This window comes from Panthera tigris, chromosome A2 (genome assembly GCF_018350195.1).
Source record: "Panthera tigris isolate Pti1 chromosome A2, P.tigris_Pti1_mat1.1, whole genome shotgun sequence".
NCBI classification, from domain to species: domain Eukaryota; kingdom Metazoa; phylum Chordata; class Mammalia; order Carnivora; family Felidae; genus Panthera; species Panthera tigris.
In genome coordinates, this window is record NC_056661.1 from 96,385,026 (window position 1) to 96,412,446 (window position 27,421).

At 37.6% G+C, this 27,421-nt stretch overlaps 2 protein-coding genes across 2 annotated transcripts; both read left to right on the plus strand.

The window, feature by feature from the left end:
• Positions 1-2,827: 2,827 nt before the first annotated feature.
• Positions 2,828-11,134, plus strand: GNGT1 (G protein subunit gamma transducin 1). Its single transcript, XM_015535101.2, has 3 exons — positions 2,828-2,865; positions 6,424-6,529; positions 10,967-11,134. Exons 2-3 carry the CDS (start codon positions 6,434-6,436, stop codon positions 11,093-11,095), a joined length of 225 nt encoding a protein of 74 aa, XP_015390587.2. The 5' UTR covers positions 2,828-2,865; positions 6,424-6,433; the 3' UTR covers positions 11,096-11,134.
• Positions 11,135-17,952: 6,818 nt separating this feature from the next.
• GNG11 (G protein subunit gamma 11) lies at positions 17,953-22,368 on the plus strand. The gene is made up of 2 exons (XM_007076698.3): positions 17,953-18,459; positions 21,948-22,368. The coding sequence occupies exons 1-2, from the start codon at positions 18,364-18,366 to the stop codon at positions 22,071-22,073; spliced, it is 222 nt and encodes a 73-aa protein (XP_007076760.1). The 5' UTR covers positions 17,953-18,363; the 3' UTR covers positions 22,074-22,368.
• The last annotated feature ends 5,053 nt before the right edge of the window (positions 22,369-27,421 follow it).

Here is a 27,421-nt window from a genome sequence, read left to right on the forward strand (position 1 = left end):
CCATAGAAGTTATGCCCTGGTGCAATCAGACACCAGCCCCTTAGCAACTGCTCTGGGTCTTTTCCCCTCTTGCCTTCTCAAGGACTTGACTCCTGTCACTTTTCTGTAACAACAGTGCTTCATCCCAGACTATTTTCATCCCAAACTTAAAGTTCATATTTAACTCTCTATCCCTTTTCAGTTAGAGCCTTATTTCACTGCTCCCTTTTCCAGCAAAACTTACCAGAAATGTTTTCTTCACTATCTGCTCCAATTCCTTATCTTCCTTTCTTTCCACATTGCACTCCAATTAAACTTCCATTTCGGGAAGAAGAAGAACAGGAAGTACTCCTGTCAAGGGCACCTCATTATGTTTCCACATCTTACTGGACCTCTCAATTCATATGACAACCAAAACAGCTGCCCCTAAGGTCACCAAGGACCACATTTTTTCCATCTACCTTTTGTCTCAACAATGTTTAACAATTTCAAATCTTTCCTCATCCTTGAAATGCTTTTCTTTTAGTTTTTATGACACCACATTCTCTGGTTTTCCCCTATTTACTTGGTATTCCTTCTCAATCTGTCCTTCTCCTCTGCCTGCCCATTAAAGGTTGGGTGACTCAAAGCTCAACCTTGAGAACTCTTCTCTAACTGTACTGTTTTTCAAATGTATATTCATACATATATATATGTATATATGTATATATATATGTATACACACACACACACACACACATATACGTATATTTGTGTATAGTCTTGATCTCACCTCTGAATTCCAAACACTTACCTCTACTTAATATCTGTATTTGGATGTCTAATAGACGTCTCAAATATTATGTGTCTTAAACTGAAGTCTTAGTCATAAACCTTGATCTTCCTTCTTTCTGTCAATGACACTTCTATGTAGACTTTCAAGCCCAAAACTGGAATTACTCTTGACATGCCCGTCTCTTCATCACCCAACCCATCAATAGTCCTGTCGGTTCTACCTGTAAGTCACATTTTTAATCTGCCCATATTTCTTTATATCCATCGCCACCAATATAGTTCAAATCTATTTGTTCTTAAGGGACCATTGTGTTAAGTTCTTACATAAATTCCCAGTTTCCACTTTTGTTCCCCACTCAGCCCCACACAGCAGAGTATTTTTAACATATCAGAGCATGTCACAATACCTCACTTCAAGATAAAATCTAAAGCCCTTCATTAGCTTCTCATTTTATTCCTCACCATTCCTCTGAGTGACTGTATGTGATCTGACTGCTATCTCCCTTACTGACCTCACCCCCTCACTCTCCATCGAATCTCCCTCAAGTTACACTGTGTTCTCTATTCTCCTAGTACAACAAATTTGTTTCTACCTCAGGTCCTTTGCATGAGATCTTCCTTCTGCTTAGCCTTTCTCCTTGCATGAAATGCTCATCTCCTTATCTTTACTGGCTCCTTCCTGACAGTCTTGGTCCCACTGACACTACCTCTAACCAGTCTATATGATGTTGCTTCACATAGCGGTCACTCTCTATCATAAACTATAGCCTTTATTATCTGATATCACTTTGTTGGTTCCTTTTGTTTTACTTGTCTTTTCATTATATCTAAGCTCTGCAACAGCAGGGAACTTACCTGTTGTATGCACCATTGCATCCCAGTGCTAAGAGCAAGACTTAGAAAGTAGGAGCTTATAAATGTCTGTGAAATAAACAAATTACTTATTATACCTCCCCTAGCACTTATCACAATCTAATATATGGTACATTTTATCTTGTTTATCGTCTTTCTCCCTCATTAGAATGTACATTCCTCATGGGCAGTGTCTTCTGTATTTTTCTCTGCTCTACCCTCAAGCATCTGGCACATAATAGCACTCAGTAAATATTTGCTGAATGAATGAATAAAATGTTAGCTATTTTTATAGTCCCAAGTATAATGTCAGGACAAAAAATAATAGTACAAGATAAGAAAATTTATAGCCATATGATTACAAATTTGTTGTACATAATACAGTGGATTTGTTTCTGAAAAAGTGTCAAATTCAATGTTTATAAGTCAAAATATTTAAAGTGTGCTAGCAATATTTCTATTTCAAAGAATGTGCGATTGGTCCTCTATCAAATGGGGGACTTCTATAAGTAATTTCAATAATTCCCCCTAATATAGCCCTTATAAGTTAAATATTTTATTTTATTTTTTTACTTTTTAAGTTTATTTTTGAGAGAGAGAGAGAGTGTGTGTGTGTGTGTGAGAGAGAGAGAGAGAGAGAGAGGAGAGGGAGAGAGAGAGCAGGAATGGGGCAGAGAGAGAAAGAGAGAGAGAGAGAATCCCAAGCAGGCTCCGCACTGTCAGTGCAGAGCCAGATGTGGGGCTCAAACTCACGAATTGTGAGATTGTGACCTGAGCCAAAACCCAAGAGTGGGATGCTTAACTGACTTACCCACCCAGGCTCCCCATAAGTAAAATATTTTATCAGGTTCCCTTACTTCAAAATATGCTTATCTATAATGTGTAAAAACAAACAGAAAACAGGTAGCTTTTGAACTTTATACTAGCCCACTTTAATTCTAGAATAAATCAGCAAGAATCCTAATGGAAACACTGAAGATATTAAGCATGAGACACTTAAGTTACTCTACACAGATTTATCCTCCCTACATCCCTCCCCCACATCCACAAAACCAATGAAAACCATTAACAACCTAACATATTTTCAAAAGTCCCTGGAGGGGGCAGTATTGCCCCCACTGAGAACACTGCTGTATTGATGGGGCACAACTCTGAGATACTTCCTCCCTCTTCGCTTCTCTTTGCCGGTTTGGACCTTATTTCTTCTGATGGTAGTGAAGGATGGAAGAAGAAGTAAAAAGGCAAATATCTTCTACCAGGGTATGTTTCTCCCCTGAGTTAGCCATAAATTGCTACCTTAGCTTGTTGGTTTGTGTCTTCTGTCCTTCCCTTTTATATTCTGGTAAAGATGGGGTGAGTAATAGGTGAGCTTGGTAATAGGGGCAGGGGCAGTTATAAGATCTAGCCCCTCTTAGGACTTTCCATAGACAGGTGAGTCAACTTGGAAGCTTTGAATATAAGTGACCCAGGTATGGGCGGGGGGTGGGGGGTAGTGGTGGTGATATGGCAGAGTGGGCTTAATGCCCTTTGTTTTCAATTTTGTGCTTTCTTTCTGTGTAATTCTAGAGTATGAAAAAACAAAACTATTCTTTTACACTAATTTGAAGAAGGGTAACAGTGTGCTGAAAACAAAAACAAAGATAAGTATGCTGTAGTCGAAAATACCCCAGACCAGAAAACAAACACTTGTGTTATAACCCCAGCTCGTTTGCCACCCATTGTATGATTTGGGGCACTTCAATCTCTGGACTGCATTTGCTTCATCTGTAAAATGGGATAAGGCATGATTAGATGATGCCACATCTAAATTCATTCTAAACTCTCAGTGCAACTCTGAGCCTTTGGTCTCCATGCAGACAATATACACTGCCCTTCTCTGTGTGTTGGGGTGTCCTTGAGGGAGGTTAGAGTTTTGATATTTGCTCTTTGAGTTTTCTCATGCAAGTCCTGTGGCATCAAATTTGGCAAGTGTTCTCACATCTTCTAAGATTCACCTCCATCAAAGGAAATGTGTTTTACTTAAAATATTATTAAATATCGTGAATCACAGCGTTTTAGAGTTGGGAGATCATTTGTTAATAATGTTAGAACTTTGCACTTTCTCTGTGTCTAGGTGAATTTTCATGACATAGGTTGCAAGTGACTTTTTCAACTTCAAGATCCTCTTTTATGTATTGAACAATTCAGGAGAAAGGACATAAAAGTTATGAAAGATATGAATGCTCTTATAAAGGTCCTTACAACCCATTGTGCCTTAGATTTTTTAGAAGCAGAGCCTAAGGCTTTCCTTGTTCAAGTGACTTATCAAGGGTGGGCTCTCAGGAGAAACCTCTGAAGGAGGGTGGAAAGCATGATGAAGCAGAAGTTAAGCAAAGTTGTAGTTTCAGATGTTTAGCTGATCCTGATCCCATGGGGAGCTCTGGAAGGTTCTCAATCATAAGGTTGTTCTGCCCAGAGGCAAGTGGTCTGAGCTATTAGAACCCCACTTCAGCCAGCCATGTGCTACATGGGCCAGCTGAAAGCATAATCTCCCAGACATCACCAGCTGAAGTGCTTTCCATCATCCAAGAACAAACTTATGCAGAAGGCTTACCCTTGGCAGTCAACACCTGCAGGTGTTGGGGAGATGAATACCCCACCCTGGAAAGGGAGATCTAGGCAGGGTACCAACAGTGTCTGCTATGCATGATATTAAATGAGTGAAATTATGTCCGCATGATATCCTTTAAAAGCACTTATAAAGCTACCTATCAGCAAATGACATGTAGGATAACACAGTCTGAAAACCTGGAGGTACCCAGCTAACATGTACTGAGCACTAGCTCTGTACTACATACTCTATGTAATCTTTATTCCTCTCAAGAAATCTACAATGTAAGTAATAATATTGCTTCTATTTCCTAGTAAACTGGGGCACAGAGAAGTTAAGTAACATGATCAGGGCCACACACCTATCAAGAGCCAATGAGTGACTATTTCATTGGCAAAAATATGGTAGGGATTCTCTAGAACAGAGAAAATTAAATTCTAAACCCTGTTCCAAATCAAAACCTCTTAGATTGGATTCATATTTTAACAGGTCCTAAAGTGATTTTTACACACATTGAAGTGTCAGAGCCATTACCAAATGGAATTAGTTTTCCAAAATGGAGAAAAGTTGTGCAAAGGCCAATGTCAACAGCTGAAAATGTTCAGCAGAGATAGATACACTTGTGAATGGTTATAGATAGTCTAAAGGTAGTGAGAAGGAAGGGGAGAATAAACTTGAGCATGGGCTCTTGAATATGAGGTAATAATTACATAGGAAGGAACAAACTTTTTGTTGTCATTGTTTCTTAAAGTAGGAACAAAATAGCAAAAAAACAGTATAGGGAACATTAACTTTGGGTACTGATAGAGTGTTTTTTTCTATATTTGTGCTGGCATTTATTCCTAAAAACATACTAAAATGTCTATTTCTGGGGTGCCTGTGTGGCTCCCTCAGTTAAGCATTAGACTCTTGGTTTTGACTCAGGCCATGATCTCGTGGTTTCATGAGTTTGAGCCCCACATTTGGCTCTGTGCTGGCAGTGCAGAGCCTGCTTAGGATTCTCTCTCCCTCTCTCTGACCCAACCCCACTCATGCTGTTTCTCTCTCAAATAAATAAAAACTGAAACTTAAAAAATAAATAAATAAAATGTCAATTTCCCAGAGAACAACAGTCTATTATAAGACTGAGAAAGGAAATAATGTTTCCTCAAAGGTTTTAGAAATGATAACACTGTGTAAGCATAGGGAAATAAGTTAATTTCTGATAAATTATTAGCAGAATATTTTTATGTAGATGTACAATGTTTGCTGAAATAGCATGTGACCTGAATGTGTCTACTTTAATAAAAATATGTCATTATAAAAATTGGACCAGGGAGACAAAGGAGAAAAAGAGAGGACCAAAAAAGGAGAGATTATAAGTGATGCCACTTGGCTACAATGAAATATTTTCCAGAGAGTTGCATACGGAACTGGGCAGTTCCAGCAACTGGACAGTTGCTTATCTTCCCCTTTGCCCACTGATAAAATCAAGGAGAAGAGATTTCTGAGAGTGCAAAAGATCCTTCTTCTATGATGAGCATCAGTAGATCAGACCCACTATGCTACCTTTAACCTGCTCCATTTGCTCATCATTGTTATCCAATGCATTGACAGTTATTACACACTTCCAAGTATTTTTAGAGTAACATGCTAGTTTATTTTTGATTAATAAGATTGTTTGCTGTATTTCTACTCTATTGGTTCATAGTTCAATCTATTATTTATAAAGAACTCATAATAACAGTTTTTGTATGGTTCTCTGTTAATACCAGATTAAGTACTCTAGCGATTTAGGGGATTAATGGGCAGTCCTCAAAATGACCTCAAACTAATTTAAATGGCATAAATCATATGATGGAGGGCTTTGGTGTTGGAGAAGAAGGTTGGAAACCCAAACTTTTAAATTGTGTCAAAAAAAAAAAAAAAACAGGGAAAAAGAGAGGCTTTTGGTGTTGAAGATTACATATGATTAAACTGACCTCTCCCCACAAACCTACTAGCAGGTGTTTCGAGTCCAATGCTTGGTTTAATCATATTAGTGAAGATTATAAAGGAGCTTTAAAATTGCAAGGCTAGCGTGTAGTGCTGGAATTGTTCAGAGAGCGTTCATAAGAAATACATTATCACAGAAAACTAAAACAAAGAAAGAATTCACTTAGTAAGTTAAGAGTGGAGGGAAGTGTTGGCTAACATTGGCTTTAAACAAAGGCCAGCAATTCAGGTGCACGAACTATCTATTTTTTCAGCAGGCAAAAGATGCCAGTGATCAATATTGAGGACCTGACGGAAAAGGACAAATTGAAGATGGAAGTCGACCAGCTCAAGAAAGAAGTAACACTGGAAAGAATGCTGGTAAACTGCTGTTCTCTTTTGAATTTTATTTTAAACAGTAGATATAGTAGGAATACTGGGTCAGAAACCATTGCAGGGGAGCAGAATTTGCCACCCCAAAATATGTTCCTTTGGCATAAGCATTATTTTAGGCTGATTATTTTTAAGAAACAGCAGATAGTAGAGAAGCTCTGGAAACCAAGTAAAAGCTGCCCTTTTGTAAGAGACGTTTACAATTATAAGAGAACTCTCCATTTGTAAGGGTGTCTTCTTCTGAGAAGGCATTTAGAGAGACTTAGGATTTAGAGAAGACTCTAAATCTCTAGAAACTCAAATCAGTAGAGAAGGCAAGGACTTAAGTCCACTTGATTTAAGTGGGTTTTTGATGACTGCTTTTCCTGGAAACCTCCCATAACTGGCCTGCTCCCCATATCCCCCAACATCTTTTGTCTTCAGCTGGAGGTAGTATTTAATGGGATATCTTAGGTCATTTTGGAGAGGTTATTCATTCTCCTGGGTCTCTCCCATATATACAGGAGGTACACGTTATTAAATTTCTGTGCGTTTTTCTCCTGTTAATCTGCCTTTTTTTATTACAGGGGTGTCTCAGCCAAGAACCTAAAAGAGTAGAGGGGAAATTATTTGTCCTCCCCCACACCATTTACTGGAGAAGCTCAATGTAGTTAAAAATAAACTGTTCGGGTAAAAATTCATCAGAGATTAAGAAAGTTAGTAATCATAATTATCTCTTGATTAGACTATAAATCAAAGATTCAGCAAACTATTTTTCATGGGCCAAATCCAGCCTTTAGCCTGTTTTAGTATGACCACTAAGCTAAAAATGTTTTTTACATTTTTATAGAGTTGTTTTAAAAATGAAAGAAAGAAAGAAAGAAAGAAAGAAAGAAAGAAAGAAAGAAAGAAAGAAAAAGAAAAAGAGGCAGAAAGAAAGGAGATGGAGGCCATATTTCAGTTAAGCAGTAAAGTGAAGCAATACATATAGGCATTTTATTTTTACTTTTCTAAATTGATAAGCTTCTCTTTATTTAATGCAATAGTTTGATGTTTAAATACTTTTAGCCAAAACCTCATCCCCTCCAGCACTGTCATGGCTAGTAATGAAGGAGTACATTCTATTCCTTCTTTGCAAACAAAAATGAGTTCAAGCACAAGAACTCACTCGTTCCTCCTAAAAACATATGACAGATCTTGGAAACGGATACCAAGAGTTCTCTGCTGTTAAAAGGACCAGAAATGGCAAAGGAATAAAAGTTTCCTCCAAGCAAACAGTGACTGAAGCTTGGAAGATGTAGATATGTATTTTAGATCTCTTCATTTTAGGAAAGTAAGTAGAACAAAAACTCCTCCATGAATAATAAGAGTATATTTTATATTTTTTCAAACATTTGTTTTATCAAGCCAGAGCAAAAAAATGGGGAGTAGTTTGCATTATCTTTGTATTTTGCTCAAAACTCTTACTCCCAATACATATGGGAATTTTGGGGATTTTTTCCCCTTTATAATTGTCTCAAACTCCCCTGTTGCCCTTTCCATACAGGCAAGACATATTTTGTTGTAAAAAAAAATTAAATTTATAAATATCAAGAAGAGCTTGGAACTCACAACAAAAAAGTTAAAATCTTTATAATTTAGGAAACATAAACTTTTGGCATAAAGGAAAGTTCTTTTTTCTTACTTGAAACATCCAAAAGCTGTTTGATTACTTATGTCCTCAGGATTATTGTTTTGAAGGCAATTTGGTTGTGTTCATGTTTATTATTCACTTATGGCAAGCTCACCTGGGAATTTTTATTTTTTTTTATTTTGGGTAAACATCACATACATCTTACCATCTGTCAGGTTTGGGGGTTCCTTTTCCCTACTACTCAATGTCTCCTCGCTCTTGGAAGTCAAACTAATTTAATACCACACTGCCCAAACCACACACACCTACATACAACCTACATGCACACACACACACACACACAGAAATTTTAGGTCCTGAACCGACATTTCTGATACAGGATGGTATAGCATCCTTATAGTATGGTCCAGTGGATAGATACTGGAACCATATCCCTGGCTCAGATTCTGGCTCCACAGCTTTCTCTCTGTGGAACACTCACCTGAGATATTTTCTGTAAAATGGGAATAGTAACAAAATGTAATTCAGAGGACAATTGGGAGGAATAAATGGGATAATATATATAAAGCTCTGAAAACAATACCTAGGACATAGCAAGTTTTTTCTGCTATTATTACTACTTTTTAAATTATTATTGAAGTCTGAGACCCAGACTAGTTCATAATATGCCTCAACCTCTTTTGCTATCAAGGCACTATTGTCAGAATAAGACAACTGCTTGCATCCCACTTTTAGAGGACAGATTTGCAATGACTATATGTCAATTCAGTGGGCAAAGGTTGAAGATAATCTTTGTGGTAATAGCTAAAAATAGCTGCCATTTGATTGAGAATCTGTTGTATGCTGGGAACTTAATGGAACTAGTGTTGCTGTTCCTATTTCGTAGATGAAGTAACTAAACCTTGGGTGAACTCTCCTAACTAAGGGTCTATTGTGGGTAAGTGGGTAGAGCCAAAATTCAGACCTGGAGTGGCCCGAATCGAGTCCATGCTTTCCACAATGCCATATAATCCTATATTAAACTATCTATACTTATAATAAGCTTCACTGAAATACATTTTGAACAACATACTCACATGGGTTTTGGGTAATTTATTGCTCCTTGTAGCCCCAGATCCTAGTTAGACATTGTCAAAACCAACCCCTCTCTGACTCCAGAATTAGGACAGCAGTTAAACCTCTATTCCTGACATCTGATTGGGGCCCAAAAAGCTGGTGTTCGGAGAAGTATAAAAAAAAAGTGAATCTACATGCACCCCCATGTTTATAGCAGCACTATCAACAATAGCCAAAGTATGGAAAGAGCCCAAAGGTCCATCGATGGATAAAGAAGATGTGGTATATATATAAAATGGAGTATTACTCGGCAATCAAAAAGAATGAAACCTTGCCATTTGCAACTATGTGGATGAAACTGGAGGGTATTATGCTAAGTGAAATTAGTCAGAGAAAGACAAAAATCATATGACTTCACTCATATCAGGACTTTAAGAGACAAAACAGATGAACATAAGGGAAGGGAAACAAAAATAATATAAAAACAGGGAGGGGGACAGAACAGAAGAGACTCAAATATGGAGAACAAACTGAGGGTTACTGGAAGGGTTGTGGGAGGGGGGATGGGCTAAATGGGTAAGGGACACTAAGGAATCTATTCCTGAAATCATTGTTGCACTATATGCTAACTACCTTGGATATAAATTTTAAAAAATAAAAAAAATAAAAATTAAAAAATATATATATAAAGTGAATCTAAATCTTAGTTTTGAGAAAGAACAAATGTGAATCTGAATTACTGCATATTTTAAAATTGTATATAAACTCCAATTGAAGGAGCCATCTGACCAAGGTCTTGCCTCAGTTAGGAATGATGTTTTCTAATATGTACATAATGAGTTTACAGAGTTAAAAAGTAATCTTAAGTCTTATATCTAATGTTGCTGGAAATTTTCATATAAAAATAGCATAAATATTTTATTAAAAAAATACAATACCTAGATAGCTTATGGAATGGCCACCTAATGGGCTGCCGGAAATGAAGTAGTTTCATGTTAATTTCATGAATGATGTATTAAGTGAAAAGGAAACAAGCTGAAAGTTAAAAGGAATGATAACTTGATCCTGTGTATATATGCATGCATATGCATGCATACACACACACACACACACACACACACACACACACACACACACACACATTTGTATTTATATATGTTATAGAACATTGACTCTAAAAAGTGGGTTAAATGTTACATGGATCATTCAGGCTCTGGCTGAGCCCATTAAAGTACTAAAGCCTGATTTTTCATGAACTCATTATTATAATAGTGCATATGAGGGAAGGTCAATCTCACAAAAAAAAAAAAAAAACTCAGTTCAACAAATACTTATTTATGGAGCACCAACTAAATGCAGTCTGTGTTCTCGATACATGTGAACAAATCAGCCAAAGGTCCCTGACCTTTTGGAGGTCACCTTCTAATGCACTGTCATCATCAATCATTGTAAATGAGTTTAAAATAACATTACATGTGTATACTTCTGAGAATCCAGGAGCAGTGATAAGCCTGGAATTTAACAATTATTCATTCCCTTCCACCTTTACAGGTCACATTTTTGGAAAGAGGAAAAATATTCAATCAGTGTTCACTCTGGTGAACAGCTATTCCTTCTTCTCTCCTAGAAAGTACATACGCATTGGCGGAAAGCAGAACCACATTTAAAAGAACACAAAAATTATAATAAATACATTCTTGGATTCTGCAGCAATTGTATTGAACCAAATGTGTCATTTCTTTCTCTTTTCCTTTAAGGTCTCCAAATGTTGTGAAGAAGTAAGGGATTATATTGAAGAAAGATCTGGCGAAGATCCACTAGTAAAGGGTATCCCAGAGGACAAAAATCCCTTCAAGGAGCTCAAAGGAGGCTGTGTGATTTCATAAGAAAAAAAAAAAAAATCCTTGGAATATCTTGAGATTTAATGACAGTACTAGTTTTTGGTCATATATAAGAATTCTATTAAGCATGTACGTAAAGCTTTAAATTTATAATTATAAACTTTAAATAAAAACTGGGATGTGATAATGTATAAATCTGTTTTTCTTCAACTGTTTAGTACAGTGAATTTTGATTGACCTTTTTCTTTTAACGATACCTACTGTTTCATGGGGCGCCTGGGTGGTTCAGTCGGGTAAGTGACTGTCTCAGATCATGATCTCACAGCGCAGTTCCTGAGGAAACGTCATAAGAAGCCAGAAAGTTCTGGCCCTGGCACTTCACTGCCTCTCTGACTTTGGATAAGTTACTTAATTTTTTAAATCTCAGTTTCTTCTGCTGTAGGAAAGAAAGAATAATGGTTCTATCCCCTTTTACTTGGGGTTAAATATTACACTAGAGTGATTATGGCATTTAGTGTACCACCTGACACACAGTAAGACCCAACAAGTGTTAATAACTAGTGTTACTGAGAAAGGAACTAGACGCATATCCAGAAATCTTTAAGATACGTGCTATTCCATCCCATCTCTAAGAAGACTGTCACCAATACGGTCCTTTTTCCTATAGCAGTGTAAGAGCAAAATGGTAGAAAAATAGCTTTGTTCTGCATCATCTTCCTAATCAGTTTCCTCCTGGCATCTTATTGAGTTGACATAAGCCAAATCTCACTACCTTTGTGCTAATGACTAAGATAATTTGCCTCTGTTTCTGTAACAAATGATGAGTGTTTATTACCCCAACTTGGAAACTACTTTTATTGTTACTGTTTCCTTATCCTATCTCACACGTACAGTGCTATTTTTGGATACGTCAGTGATCAGAATACAAGGAAATGTTAATTAATGTTCTTTTTGTTTTATTTTAATGACTTATGGGAGAGGGAGAGCGGCAGGGAGAGAGAGAAAGAGAGAGAATCTTAAGCGGGCTCCACGCACAGCATAGAGCCTGACATGAGGCTTGATCCAAGGACCCTGGGATCACGACCTGAGCTGAAATCAAGATTTGGACACTCAACTGACTGAGCCACCCAGGCACACTGATTGTCATCCATTTTTTGAAAATTTTTAAAAAATATTTATTTTTGAGTTACAGAGAGAGACAGAGCACAAGCAGGGGAAGGGCAGAGAGAAAGGGAGACATAGAATCTGAAGCAGGCTCTAGGCTCTGAGCTGTCGGCACAGAGCCCAACGCAAGGCTTGAACTCACGGACACTGAGATCATGACCTGAGCCAAAATCAGACACGCAACTGAATGAGCCACCCAAGCACCCCTGTCATCCATTTTAAAAACAAGGTAAGAATTATCTTTATTTGGTCTGGAAGGGAATGTCAATGTGGTCCCAAGTTTGGCTCCTAGCACGGTGTTTTCCCACTCTGGTGGTAGTAAATGCTCAGCAAAGATCTGCTGACTCCTGCTCAACCCTTTCATTTTGAAATAGAGGAAATCCAGGCTCAGAGAAGTGAATTGGCGAGTTTCTCAGGCCCAGACTCCGGATCTCTGGCTGCGTGGTTAACAACACACTCTATCACATATAGACATGCTTTCGGTATTAAGGGATTCCAGGATAAACTATTGGATAAACTACCCTTTCCTCAGCAGAAGCTCTTTTCCCCTGTTTAAAATTATAAAACTCCTTTCCAAGCACCCCTTCAGCACTGCCTGTCTTCGTGTTCCACTCTATTTTCTTCCATAGCTCCCACCACCATCTAGCATACTATATATTTTACTTGTTTTACTTCTTTAATTGTGGTCCATCTCAAGGGTTTTTCCATGTGCAGTTTGATGCAAATTAATGTTTATTAAGTGTTCCATTTATTTTTTCCCCCTGATTAAAAAAATACAGAGTCCTTGCTATGGCACTTAGTAACACGCATGATCCTAACCAACATCTCTACATGCATGGTCCTAACTAACATCTCTAACAACTGGAAATAGATCTGAGAGCCAGATAATTCTAAGTTAAAGCTTTGGTTTGTCCACTTTCTACTTCAACTCTTTGAACATCATGAGTTTTTTTCATGTATAAAATGAGAGCATAGGATGGATTCTTATATGAAAATTTAAAATCACTTAGAATAGAGATGAGCAAATGTCCTCTATTATAATAAACCTTGGAGACTTCCTGTAGCCAACAAACTTAACTATTAAATGACCACTGACATGACACCCCATTTCCCCACCTTCTGCAGTTTTAGTCGTATTGATCTCTCCACCTGAAATGTCCTCTTCTCTAACTCACTTCAGCCTTTTGAATCCTACTCCTTTCTGAGACTCACTAAAAACTATCTTTTCTGTCCCTCACTCCATCCCAAGAGTATTCTGTAAATCTTTTAACTCATTTAACATCGCTTTGCTTTCTCTTATTACAGTTGGTATGGTTGTCTTGATCTCAATTCTGTATTGTAAATTCCCCAAGCCAGACGCTCTGTTTATTATTGAAACTGCCATACCAACTAATAAATTGTCTCTACAATTTAATTGACTAAGTGTTCAATTAAAAGCAGGAAAGGGTAATACTTTTTATATTGGATAATTCAGAATTCTTATTAGCTTAATTGAGGAATAAATCGACAGTAGGGTAACATTCGTATTGCTTAAAAATACAGATTGTCAGCACACCTGGGTGGCTCGGTTGGTTAAGTGTCCGACTCTTGGTTTTGGCTCAGGTCATCATCTCATGGTTTCATGAGTTCGAGCCCCATGTCAGGCTTGGTGCTGACAGTGCAGACCTGCTTGAGATTCTCTGTCTCCTTCTCTCTCTGCCCCTTCCCCCACTTGCACTCTTTCTCTCGGAAAATAAATAAAAAAAACTTAAAAAAAAATACAGATTATCTGCAGAAGTTGGAATAAGATAAAAATCATAGAAAGGAGTGACAGAGAAAGATGGTTTAGGAAGAAGGATGTGATAATCATGACTGTTCCACAGGCTGTACAGCTACAACAGTGAGTGACCTTTTTTTTTTTTTTTCTTTCCAGAAGTTGTTATTTCAGGACCATGGATTACTAGGTAAAAAGGAATGAGGTAAGATTACAGGGAAACAAAAGAGACTCCTGGCATAGCCTTAGCATTTGGCTCTTCAACAAAACTTCCTGGGACCAGTAGTGAGAATGAGTTAAGTATACATACTGCAGTATACCATTTGAGATACTTGCACTTTGAGGGTATTTTGTACACATAAGTGAGTTTAAGCTTTAGCAAGAAAAAAAAAAACAACAGTTATTCTAATTTGGACTGATTTGATTTGAGCCAGATTTGAAAACAAGGCTAATATCAAACTTCCTAAATTCTTAAAACAATATTAACATGAGGAAAACAGTAAAATGAGTAATAAGAATGACCAGTTAAATGGAAATTAAAGTCTTGTATAAGCACAATTGATAAATCATATTTGATATGAATTATAAGTAGTTGTTAAGATAGTTGGAGCATTAGGGGCACCTGGGTGGCTCAGTCGATTAAGCATCTGACTCTTTTTTTTTTTTTTTAATTTTTATTTTTGAGAGAGAGAGCACGAACAGGGCAGGGGTAAAGAAGGAGGGAGAGAATCCCAAGCAGGCTGTGAGCTATCAGCGCAGAGCCCAAGGTGGGGCTTGATCTCACAAACCATGAGATCATGACCTGAACTGAAATCAAGAGTCTGAAGCTCAATGGACTGAGCCACCAAGGCACCCCTAGATTTTGACTCAGGTCGTGATCTCAGATCATGAGATCGAGGCCCATGACTGGCCCCAAGCTAGGTATGAAGCCTGCTTAAGATTCTCTGTCCCTTTGTCCCTCCCCAGTGCACTCAAGTGTGCTCACTCTCTGTCTCTCAGAAAAATAAAAAGGATAATTGGAGCATGAGACACAGGTCATCCTCTTACTTCATATTATCTCCATCTAGAAAAGGAAGCTTATGCACACAGTTGAATGGGTCAGTTGTGAAATTTTCCATGGGATTGTTATAATAAGTTGAAGTAAAATAAAATGAACCAAGTGCATCAAATATTTGTTAAATATGTTCCTTAAAGAAACCATCATTTTAATGGCCTAAACAGTCATCATGAACTTTATAAATTCCAGAAGAGCAGAATTTGGGAAATAACCTAGTTTATTTACACTAACAAAACAGAGGCAGAGAGAATATATGTCCTGTAAAAACAAACAAAACAAAACAAAACATAAGATAAAATAAGACCAGAATCCTGGTCTTTTTGAGTTCAACCTAGCATTAAATCAACTCCAATATGACACTCTTGATATTTTCTTATATAGTTTCCTTTATATGCATTTTTAACAACATACTTAATACATTCAGAAACATAGCCAAAGAATTTTTTCTTTTTTTTCTTTCCTTTTTTTCCTTTTTTTCTTTTCTTTTTTTTTTCTTTTTTCTTTCTTTTTTTTTTTTTTTTTTTTTTTTTGCATGTCAAGGTAAATATTTCATGGTCTTTGCTCTTTTATACTTTAAAAGTAGAAATAGGGGCATCTGGCTGGCTCAGTTGGTGGAGCTTGTGACTCTTGAACTCCGGGTCATGAGTTCGAGCCCCATGTTGGGTGTAAAGGTTTGATAGATGATATATAGGTAGGTAGGTAGGTAGGTAGGTAGGTAGGTAGATAGATAGATAGATAGGAAATAAACACATGGTTAATTTTCTTAAGCAGTTTTCTTTAAAGCATTTGTCAGAAGATAATGGGCTAATAAAAGTTACTTTCTGGTTATACTTGTTATTTTCATTGCAGAATGGTTTGTACACATACTATTTTGTAAAAAAAAACACAACAATCATAACTTCTATTACTTATATGTAAAATATAAGTAAAAAGCTTACATTACATTTGGATATAACTGATATGGATTTTAAAATCTGTTTATCCAAATGGTTTTGTTGGTAGAACATTTCTGTGAGAATACACAAGAAATTGCTTACCATGGTTGCTGTCTGGGAGGTACATTCCATGCTAGGGATGGGAGCTACATGCTCTTCTAAAACGTGTTCCCAGCATCTTACCATTTAAAACCAAACAAGACAGTTTTCAAAATGTTGTGTGGTCATGGATTTCAGCATTTCTCAATTCATTTTAGTTTAATCAATTAACTTAATATATTAGGACCCTGCATTATTTGATAAAAATAAAAACAAAAAAATAATAATATGTATTTCATCTCTAATTTAAGTTTCATAATACTGTGGAAGAAGTGAAAGAACCACTGTAGTTTTATAAATATTTATCACTGCATGCAAGTTGATGATTTCATAGAGGAAAAATTTCCAGGCTAAAATAATTCGGCTTTTATGATTTGGACCAAAAAGAAATACATTAAGATACTTAAACAACTTATTTAATTTGGGTGCTGAGTTTATTTAATTTGGGTCATGTTAACTACTTTCACTAACTTGTTTAAGTTATTTTTAACCAACGTTTTAAATCTGAGCAATGGGGAATCAGAAAATACAAATTGCTTTTGGAGACAGATGTTAGTTTTTTGTCTTGGCTCACAGCTTACTAACAGGGGAAAACTTTGGCAGCTGATTTGACTTCTTTGAGCCTGGGAGATCCTGGAATGTGTGGTATTTCAAATATAGAAAAAGAAACTCCTAAACAGTTTTCTTTGTGAAAGTGATTTATCAGATGTGGATACATACATACAATTAGAAACAAAACATACCTTGGCTAATCCACCTCTCCCCTTCCCCATCCTATATTGTATAAATTAGAAAGCCAAAATCCAGAAAAAATAAATAAATAAAGGACTTTTCCAGTGCTAGCCAGGGACAGAGCTGGGACTAGACCCAGAGTAATCACCAAGTAGCTTGTTGTCCTTCTTGTTCCAAGATATTCATTGAAGATAAGTGGGTGGAACATAGAAATTGTGAGCAAACAAAACCTCTGCTCACAAGACAGGGAGTGACAATGGGTGTCTCAGGTCAAGTGCCCTGAAAAACTCAGTTCATGCCACCACTCTTGAATCTGGCTCTGTAGGCAGGAGGTAATATCTCCAAAAAGAGAAATATCTGACTGGGAAGGTCTCCTACCCTTAATGCTTTATTTTTCTTCTAGTCTGTTGACCATCATTAAGAAGGCTTTAGTTTATAGTCAAGGGAAACCTTACATTGCAGGTAAGCATTTGTCATAGCAGACACTTTTCCTGGCAGCAAGATGAATACTGCTTTGCAGATAGTGGAGAAACCAATACTTAGTGAATCTGCTGCCTATGTCCAGAAAGGTGCTGGAGCCAGGAATTCAAGACCCATGGTGTCAACAGTCACCCAATCCTTGGTTGATAGGGAGTGGAGAAATACTTTCTGGTAAGAACTTTAAGACTGCTGCTTCTGTCTTCTCTAGTATCATCCGCGTGTCCACTAAATCATTACAAAACACTCCGCTAAAGAAAGAACAAAAACTCTGCTGTGGAGGGTGCAGACGATTGCCAGAAAATGGTCCTGCAAGTTGTAAACAATATTCACATCCCAATGACTCCTCGATCCCCCAATGTGTAAATATGTATCAGGCACACAACCGACTGGGTCCATCAACAGACGTGGTGGGTGTTTCTGAGATTACAGGTCAGTTTCACTTTCCTCTTGGGCCTTTTCTTAAGCGTTCGCATTTCCCACAGTACACATGTATATTAACTGGGGAAAAGGAACATGCTGTATATTTTTGAAACTCTTGGAGAGGTGAAGGGTCGTTATTTCCTGCAGGGTAGTGTCCTCCTTTTCTTGCTTCACAAACAAAACCCGGATGTGACTTGGAAACGGAAAACAAAACAAAACAAAAAAGGAACAAAAAGTAAAACTTTACAGTTGTTTCTCCAGGAAAGTGGGTTAGTGCAGCCCCAACCCTCGAGCCGCAGCCCTGGCCGGTCCCGCGAGGGCGTGGCCGACTCGGGAGCCGGCAGAGGGCCAGCATCCCGCCCGGAGATCCCGCAGCACCGAGCTTCTCAGGCTCCCTCCCAACTCTACCGTCCCCGGGCTCGCAGGGCCCGGCCACCCGGGGTCGTGGGAGCCCTAGAGAGATCCCAGGGCGCTGGGCAGGGCCAGCACGTGGAGAAGACCCGGGGACAGCTGAGCGCTCAGGGCTCTGGGGGCCACCTCGGGGAGGCGGTCCCGTCCTGAGCCGGAGGGCGGGGTGCGCGGGCACCACAGTTACTTGGGGACGCGCCCTGGTTCGCCGCACTTCAGCCACTCCACTTGCAGAGCAGTCCTCGGGCCCAGCTCTGGGCTGAAAATGCCGGCCCTTCACATCGAAGATTTGCCAGAAAAGGAAAAGCTGAAGATGGAAGTTGAGCAACTGCGCAAAGAAGTGAAATTGCAGAGGCAACAGGTAAATTGTCCCAGAATGTTATTCCCTTCTCTGAAATGAACCAAGGGTGGTTTTGCCTGGTTTGTTACAGTAAAACAGTACAGCTTTTTTGTTCTTTGGTTTCTCACCCCTCCCCGCCCCCCCACCAGCGTCTCTTGAAGTGGGGCTTTGGTTGTACCTGGCAACTGCCAGTTGATGTGGAGAAATCACAAGAGGGAAAGGAGAGCGCAAGGATCCCATGAGTTAATTCAAAGCCAACTGTCAGAGCATCTGAGCCTAGCATGGGGGACCATGGACAAAAAAATTCTGCCCGCTGTTAGTTGGTTTTAAAAACTCAAATTATAGGAAGAAGGCAGATGGTTATTTCATTCCTTGATCTTTTTCATTAAGGGAAAGACTGGTATTTAAAGGTGTTTTTGTTTTATCACTATTTAATTCATCACAATTTAGGTAATTTGAATTACATAGTTTTGAATTTCAGGAGGCCTCTCCAGAGGTATGCAATGAACAGTTCACTTGGGCTTGGAAACAAAATCTTACAATTCCTATTTTTATTTGTTTGTAACTCTCATCCCTTTATACTTTCCACTTTGTTTTAGAAGGGCGCACAATGAACGAATACAGCATTTTTACACTTATATATAAGTAATAATATATATACTGATGTGCATTTGAAAACTCTTTTTAGTGATCATGATTAAAAATCTTAGAGACCACTAAAGTGGATTACAAATTCAGTGAGAACATATGCCTCCGTGTTCAGAAGTCTCCACTGAAATTTGTTGGAGATTTTGTAAATTTTACTTCAATTTCTTACTGGTATTGTGAGCATGCATTTCTTCCTTTTTTCCTCAATCAGGCAACCTGTAGTCCGGGAATAGGTTTTAGGATAAATATTTTTTAAAGGAAATGCTCTAATCCTTTCTCCCCAGCAAAAAAATAAAAATAAAAATAAATTAATTTCATTTTTCTGTGCTTTAATACTAGAAAAAATTAAGGAAAAAATGGAAATTAAGCAGGTATGGTAAATATGCTCGCTTGCTTTCCTGCTCTACTTTAGTAAATCTATTCATGACACAGTCCTGTTACTCAGGATGAACATTTTGAGTAATAATTGGAAGATGCAGGTGTTTTTGAGTTTTACTCTTTGTGCATTTCTTTTCTCAAATTTAACCTCCAAATCCCTATGCTTCCTAGATTTTGGAGTGCAAAGTTACTTCTATCCTTGTTCAAAGTTTTTGTTGCTTTAAAAATACTGCTGTGTTTAAAGGAAAAAAAACAAAGTTATAAGACCCAAACAATAGGGTAATTTATTGAAACTTTAAGGGACCCATTTTGTGGATGGCACAGTGCAGTATGTGTTGGCCACTTAGATTTTTTTCACACACTGCTTTGTAGAGGTTACATATTAAACAGTTGCATATACTGAAGTAAAGCATTGTACAAAGTTGTAATATCCTAGTAACAGAGTGTGCAGAATTTACAGGAGAAAAAGAGACAAATGTCTTCTAGGTATTTTAAGCTTCAAATTAGAAATCGGGCAGGAGCCTGGGTGCAGCTGACTGTGTGGAAATTAAAGGTATCATTCATTACCCTGTTCCTCCCTGGCAGCTCCCCACCTCCACTCTTTAGGACACACCCTGCTGGATCTGTTTTCCAACTCCAAGTGTATGCCGAGGGCGAAGAAAACATGAGGGATAGCCTTAGGGGATACAAGGAGAGGTGTCTAAATCCTAATAATAATACTCAAACATATGTTATCAGACACTTTGAATTATAGAGTATTAGTGCTATACAAACATTATGGTTCTTAGAGATCCTTCTGTGCTTTCACTTTTAAGGATAAAAAACTGAATCCCAAGGAGGCTAACCACCTTCTTATTTAAGACCTCAGAAATAATAATAGAGCACTTACTGAAACACATGTGTTCTGATGCCCAGTTCATTATTCTGTCAATAAATTGTACATGTCTGAGCTGTGTGCTCTGCTCAGGCCAAGGACACAAAATTCACAGGCTGAATTCTGGCTCCAGCTAATTGTTCAAACCTATCTTCTTGATCGTGGAAGGAAATGCTCAGAGGAGTAATTATTCACTTTCAGAGGCTGCAGATCTCTTCGGAAACTTAATGAAGAAGCCTCTGTAAGAAAGACACAATTTGGGGGAACTCTAATCTTATCCACAAATAGCTCTGGGGAGACAGACCCCAGGTTATGGATACTTGTATCTGTACTTCTGACAATTCACATAAAATGCATGCACTATAAATGTCAACAACAAATAAAAGCAATTGTCACCTGAGAGGGTGGCACTTGAATAGATGGTTATTTCTCCACATTTTAAGTCATATAACTACATCAGCTAGTTTTAATTTTTTAGAACAGTGGTCTTTACATTGTGTGCAAAGAATCTTTGGGGTATGGGAGTAAGATATTACAATTTCTACTTTTGGTTAGATTTTAAGCCTCATCATTTGACAGTTTCCAGTTTATGTTTTATAATTATGCATTATGTATTAACACAGTAGCATCTGTGCTTATTTATAAGTAAATAATTACATATTATTTATAATTATATGCATTTGGGGATAATTATGCAAACGTGTTTTAGTGATTACCATTGAAACAATTTGAAGATTGCTAATCTAGATTATAAACTCAATGGGAACAGTTTCTTAGGGCTAAGAAGTCTATATTAGAATTTGCTAGAGCTTCTGTAATTTTTACTTCTAATTTCTTATTCATCATGCAGACCTTCACTAAGACACTAGTCCTTCTTTTCCTTTCCTTTTTATTCCTTTTTCTTTTTTAAACTCATTCATGCAACCTGTTTCTAAAGGATAGAGTTTCTGAGGAAAGTATTCAATCCTTTCTCCTTTGTAGGAAAAGTTTCAACTAATTACATAAACACAAGAGTCTCAGATAAGCCTAATAAACCTCAGATAAATCTGTTGTTGTGATCATTGCCCTCCAGCAGTGGGAAGGGATTCTGAATAGAGACACAAATGGTATGAATAGGCAACCTCCACCTTCCCAGCATCAGGCCTTCTCCAGTGTTTCCATCATTTTGTAAAATTGCAGAACATGGCACACGCCCATAATAAGTGAGAATTTTGGCAGGATGCAGCCCAAAACATTTGGGGATTATCTATTACTGCACCTGTTCATTAGCATGGGAAATTGAAAACGGGGTATGTTTCAGTTCCTAAAATATTATGGATACACCATAATTGTATTTTAGCAGTGGCAGGAAGTCATATGAGGCACAATGGGTAGAAATTGCTGGGGATGATCTGTTTAATATGGTGACTTTCAAACTTTTTGGCCCTCACCATAGTGAGAAATGTATTTTAGACTGTGTCATTCATATGTAGCATATGTATTACACATGCTTTGTGCTAATATTTTCATATTATTTCATTTTTTAAAGTGCTGGCTGTACTCAATTAAATTAATTTCACTAAAGTGTAGATGATCCTGACCTGATTCATTCTTTTTTTTTCTTCTTAAGGTGTCTAAATGTTCTGAAGAAATAAAGAACTACATTGAAGAACGTTCTGGAGAGGATCCTCTTGTAAAAGGAATTCCAGAAGACAAGAATCCTTTTAAAGAGAAAGGCAGCTGTATTATTTCATAAATAACTGGAGAGAAATTTCATCCTGAGTAGAAGAACTAGCTTGTTTTGGTTTTCTGAAATAAAACCAAAATTCTTTTCAAAGAAAGAAAAACAAAATTTAAAGACTTTCTTAAACACTTCTATTGATATGATTATGTATAAAAACTGTTTCTCATCTTTGCTAACTACACACCCTTTTCAAGAGGGCAGAGAGTATCAAACATACAATTATGGAAATAAGGACATTACTTGTGCGTGACTCACCTCTTTTCAGTGTATTGCTTGATGCCTTAAATAAAGTTTTATCTCTGGAAAATGCCTGTTGGTGATTTAAAAAGTGTTTTAGTTTTCTTTGTTTTGTTTCTGTGTTTGTTTTTGGCATTTACTTTTATGTTTTTCCCCTTAACCTGTCACGTGCTTGGGACGTGTATCAAAAGTTTAGATGATTTGATCAGGTCTCCAATCCAGCTCTCTCTACTTCAAATCTCGGTTGGTTTACCGTGCTGAATTCTGACTCCTGGGATGTTTTTTACCTAATTGTAACTCTTAGGGAACGGAGTGAGTAGAATTCCTAACATTGACAGGAGCTGGAGTCTCTGAGTCAGGAGCCACTTTAGTGCTTCCCAGGTTTATCATCAGGCAGATCTTGTTCAAAGTGTTGCTGCAATAGTGGCCTTGGGAAAGGGCCAGGTTTGGGGTGCTGGAGAAATACCCGGAAGGTCAGCACTGGTATGTCCCTCCTCGGGGAGCTGCATCTCCCACAAGATCTGCAGGTCCTGGGTATGGCGACACTCCAGCTCTGTGGCATTGGCATGGACACTTGGCTCTGCACCTACTCTAACCAGCCTTTTCCAGCAAGCCCAGGCCAACCATACTGCCTTTTCTTCTCCTCCAAAGGGACCAGGTAGTCTTTTTCCCTTTCTAAAATTAGCTTTTACTTCTCATCAATCTGTAGGCATTCTTCACATAGTTTGACCATTCAGCCTTTGTCAGTGATAGGTGTTGCAAATAACCTTCTCTGGCCCATGGCTTAACATTTCATGGAAGGATGGTAGCTGCTATAGTTTTAACCCCTGGGTGCAATGCACCAAGGTACATGACCCACTCAAGTACTTTATGAAGGCACCCGTAGCACTGACCTCAAAGAAAGGGACCTTTCTTCTTTGAGCATTTCCCCCCACCCCCATTCTGTTGAATGGAAATTGCTCAAGGTTTCAGCCAAAAGAAAGACCAGCACAACCCTTACAGGTTAGTTCCATTCAAATGGGCTTAGTTGTTACCTTGCCTTGCAATTTTAAATGTGACACCAGAAACCCAGGTTTCTCCTTGACTAGGTTTTTTCTCTTGCCTAGACCCATACCTTATCAAACCAGAGAGGCATCTGTGACCTCTAGCAGCTTCCTAAAGCATAGCAACCTCCTCGCTCTAAAATTACTTTTCTTTCCCTCTCTGAGAGGGAACAGGATGCTCCAGGCTTTTGAAAGAGCAGGTTACAGCAAAACAAGAGCAGGGACTATTTCCTTCAGTTTCCTTCTGTTTTCCAAGTGTTGACGCCATTTGGGATTACTGAGAACCCAGGGATAATTTTAGCCCAAAGCATGATCTACTCCAAGATGAGATTTAAGAACAGTAAAGGCATAATTTTTCCAACAGCCAAAGAACAATTAGTATTGGAATGTCATTTCACATTTAAAGTGGCCTGAGATTTTAAGAGTTTGGGGCTTAGGAAGTCTGACTTTAATGAGCCATTCATTTCTCTCAAGTCATGGGGTTTTCTTGTGTTGCATGAGGAAACAAGCATCTATTCTTGTTCTTGGTCAGATCAGATCGCCTGCTTCCTTCATGGAGGGCCAGATCAACACATTTATCCTGTAACTTCTTGAGAGTTGTGCATTAGAAGGCTATCCATTTATGTACACCTCCAAGTCCTAGCCTTGACTTTTCATGTACTTTCAGCCAGATGACAGCTTAGCCCACTTTTGGTTTTTCCTTAATAAATCTCCAATCTTATAGATGTTTGCACTAAACCTAATTCTGTTCTTTTTTTCTTACTGTTTCATCATAGTAATTCAGCAAACATGTAGAAGTATAATAAAATCCTCTTGATTTTCAAGTGTTCAACTGCTAAAAACTTATTAGCTTGCATTAGGAAGAAAATGAAAAATATAGCAACTATATATTTGGGTTTATTATAAAAGTAACCTTTAGTGAGTGGGACTTTGTTAAGTAGAATTTAAATCATGGGTTCAATTTCTTCCAAGTATATAGTTGTGTTAATCATTTGGTATCTGATTAAATAGTGACTATGCTTTGTGTATTGAGACTCAGGTTCTATGAACTCATTAAATTAGCAAAATTGGTTTTCCTATTTCTAGGCAGAATCTACATTACAAGCTCACTAGTACATGATATTTTAAGATGGATTATTTTACATGTTGGATGCAAACTGGTGTCTTGATATTTTCTAAATTTGCATTTCTTTGATTTCCTGTATTTTTAAAGTGTGATTTCACGTGCCTTTTGACTACCTTCACCCATTTCAATGACCCCAGCCCCCGCCTCTTACAACTACCTCTGTATCTATAAGCTTGGGTGTTGTTGTTGTTGTTGTTTTTAGTCCATAAAAAAGTAAGATTATATGTAGTATTTGTCTTTCTCTGTCTGACTGACTTCACTTAGCATAATGCCCTCAAGGTCCATCCATGTTGTTGCAATGGCAAGATTTCCTTCTTTTGTTATAGCTGAATAATACTCCATTTTTTATAGATATTCCATCTAATTATAATACATTTTTATCCATTTGTCCATCAATGGGCACTTAGATTGTTTCCATATCTTGGCTATCGTAAATAATGCTTCAATGAGCATGGGGGTACAGACGTCTTTTCAAATTAGTGTTTTCATTTTCTTCAGATAAATACTCAGCAGTGAATTGTTGGATCATACAGTAGTTCTAGTTTCAGTTTTTTGAGTAACTCAAAGTTACTGTTTTTCGTAGTGGCTGCACCGATTTGCATTCCCACCAACAGTGCACAAGTGTTCCCTACTCCACATCCTCACCCACACTTGTTATTTCTTGTCTTTCTGATGAAAGCTGTTTTCACAGGTACAAGGTGATATCTCGTTATAGTTTTCATTTGTATTTCCTTGATGATTAGTGATGTTGAGCATCTTTTCATGTACCCATTTTTATCTGCTTTTATTTGTTTGAAGGAACATTTTAAGGTTATACAGGAAACCAATAGTAATTTTATAAAGTTTTGATTTTTGTACCCTGTAAATGTATTATCTACTTTAAAAAGTAAAAGTAATTTAAAAATAACAAATGGAAGCAAGTTTTATACTTACTATGTTTAGGATTTGGTGAGTAAGTGTATTTTGGTATTAATGTCCTATGAATCAGAAACAAGTTTGTATAGTTAACATGATCTAATAGTATATTTTGATCTATTCAGCTTATCCTGATAAGACAAAAATATTAATAATAATAGTTATTATAGTCTGTTATATTCATTATAAATGAGTCTTAGAAGGATGATAATCAATGAAAAATAAGCCCCTACTTGTAACAGTCTAGGAGAGCAGGGACTAATCAGAAGGTATTTCTCATTTAATAGGGAGGAGAGGGATGGTCATGGAAGGAAAGTGCTATGGGATATCTCCTGTTAGAATGAACCCTGATACCCTGCTCTGTGTATCAGGCTGTCCTGACCAGGGAAGACCAGGGCATCATCAGCACCTTTTCCATCTGGGCTACATTCAGTCTGAGGAGATGAGTCCACAGACCATAAAAAACCATCCACCGGCACTAGGAGAATGTAGAGACTCATTAATGTCATTTCTTCCTTTTCCTTTGAGTTCACACATACATTAAGTGATGACCTCCTTTTTAAACCTGACATTAAAGAGTACGTAACTTCATTGGACAGGATAATAGGAAAGGGGGATTAAAACAGGTGATTTATAAATTTCAGAAATTGACCTTAAAGTAATTGTGCAAAAATTACACTTAAAATGGAAGGAAAGATCTTTGTAAAACTAGCAGTCATGAAAAATAATTCACGTTGGCATATATAAAAATGTATGCATTTATTTATTAAAAACCAAAAATATTTGGAGCTCTATGTGCCACGTATTGGTTTAGGCCCAAGGGATATAGTGGTGAATTAGACAAAGTCTTTAACATCATGGGATTTACAGAAATTATAATTAATCAGATGTAGGCGGAAATTACAGAGTATATTATGATGTATAGGTTAGGATAACAGGAAAGTGTTTTTTTCTACTTTTTACTGATGACGCTGATGATGGCATAACGATGATGATAGCTTACACAAATGAAATGCTTAATATTTTTTGGACACTGGAGTAAGCCTTTTTACATAGATTATGTCTTTTGATCCTCACAAGTACCTTATATATAGGGAAAATGATTTACACAAAGTCATAGAGCTATTGTAACTGGTAACTGGCAACACAGACTGTGCCTTAAACAATATGCAGTACTGCCTCTCTTACACAAGCCAATATATATGTGCAGAATGAGAAGAACTATTAGCTCAACCATTTTCTGAAGTGGTTTTTGGCACGTGTAGAGCCAGCTCCTATCACCTCAGAAATATTTAGCCCCGATGTATGACATAGCATTTTACAGTAGCTTATTTCAGTTGCTTTTACTGGTTGGCTGGTTGGTGGGTGGGCGAGTTGGTTGGTTTCCTGTAATCACAGCCTAACATAAAAATTTTAACCTGTACCAAGTGGGTGAATTTTGCTTTCTTAGTAAAAATCATATCACACCCTAAATTTTTATAACAGTGATAAACTCAAATTATATACCAAATAGCATTTGCTCATTTGCTGATTAATGTAATCTCTCAGTTTAGTACTGGAATCTATCTGATAGAGGCTATATAAATTATGGTAGAGTATCTAGAAGAAAGAAATCAGACTCTGTAAGGACTTACATTCGGTAAGGACCAAAATTATTAAATCACAGCCCTAGAGAATTGCGTACAGGTACTGAAGAATATTTTCTTTTTTTTTTTTTTAATTTTTTTTTAATGTTTATTTATTTTTGAGACAGAGAGAGACAGAGCATGAATGGGGGAGGGTCAGAGAGAGAGGGAGACACAGAATCTGAAACAGGCTCCAGGCTCTGAGCTGTCAGCACAGAGCCCGACGCGGGGCTCGAACTAACGGACCGCGAGATCATGACCTGAGCTGAAGTCGGACGTTTAACTGACTGAGCCGCCCAGGCGCCCCGGTTAAGAATATTTTCTAAGTGATCAAATTCAGTCTCTGAAAAAACTTGGATGTTTTCTTTAATAAAGTTAGCTACAGGCTTTAGCTTATGTCATCTCATCCTCTTC

Coding starts and splice junctions, on each gene's coding strand:
- GNG11 (XM_007076698.3), top strand. CDS start 18,364: ATGCCGGCCCTTCACATCGAAGATTTGCCAGAAAAGGAAAAGCTGAAG. Junction 18,460..21,947: donor TGAAATTGCAGAGGCAACAG/GTAAATTGTCCC, acceptor TTTCTTCTTAAG/GTGTCTAAATGTTCTGAAGA.
- GNGT1 (XM_015535101.2), top strand. CDS start 6,434: ATGCCAGTGATCAATATTGAGGACCTGACGGAAAAGGACAAATTGAAG. Junction 6,530..10,966: donor TAACACTGGAAAGAATGCTG/GTAAACTGCTGT, acceptor TTTTCCTTTAAG/GTCTCCAAATGTTGTGAAGA.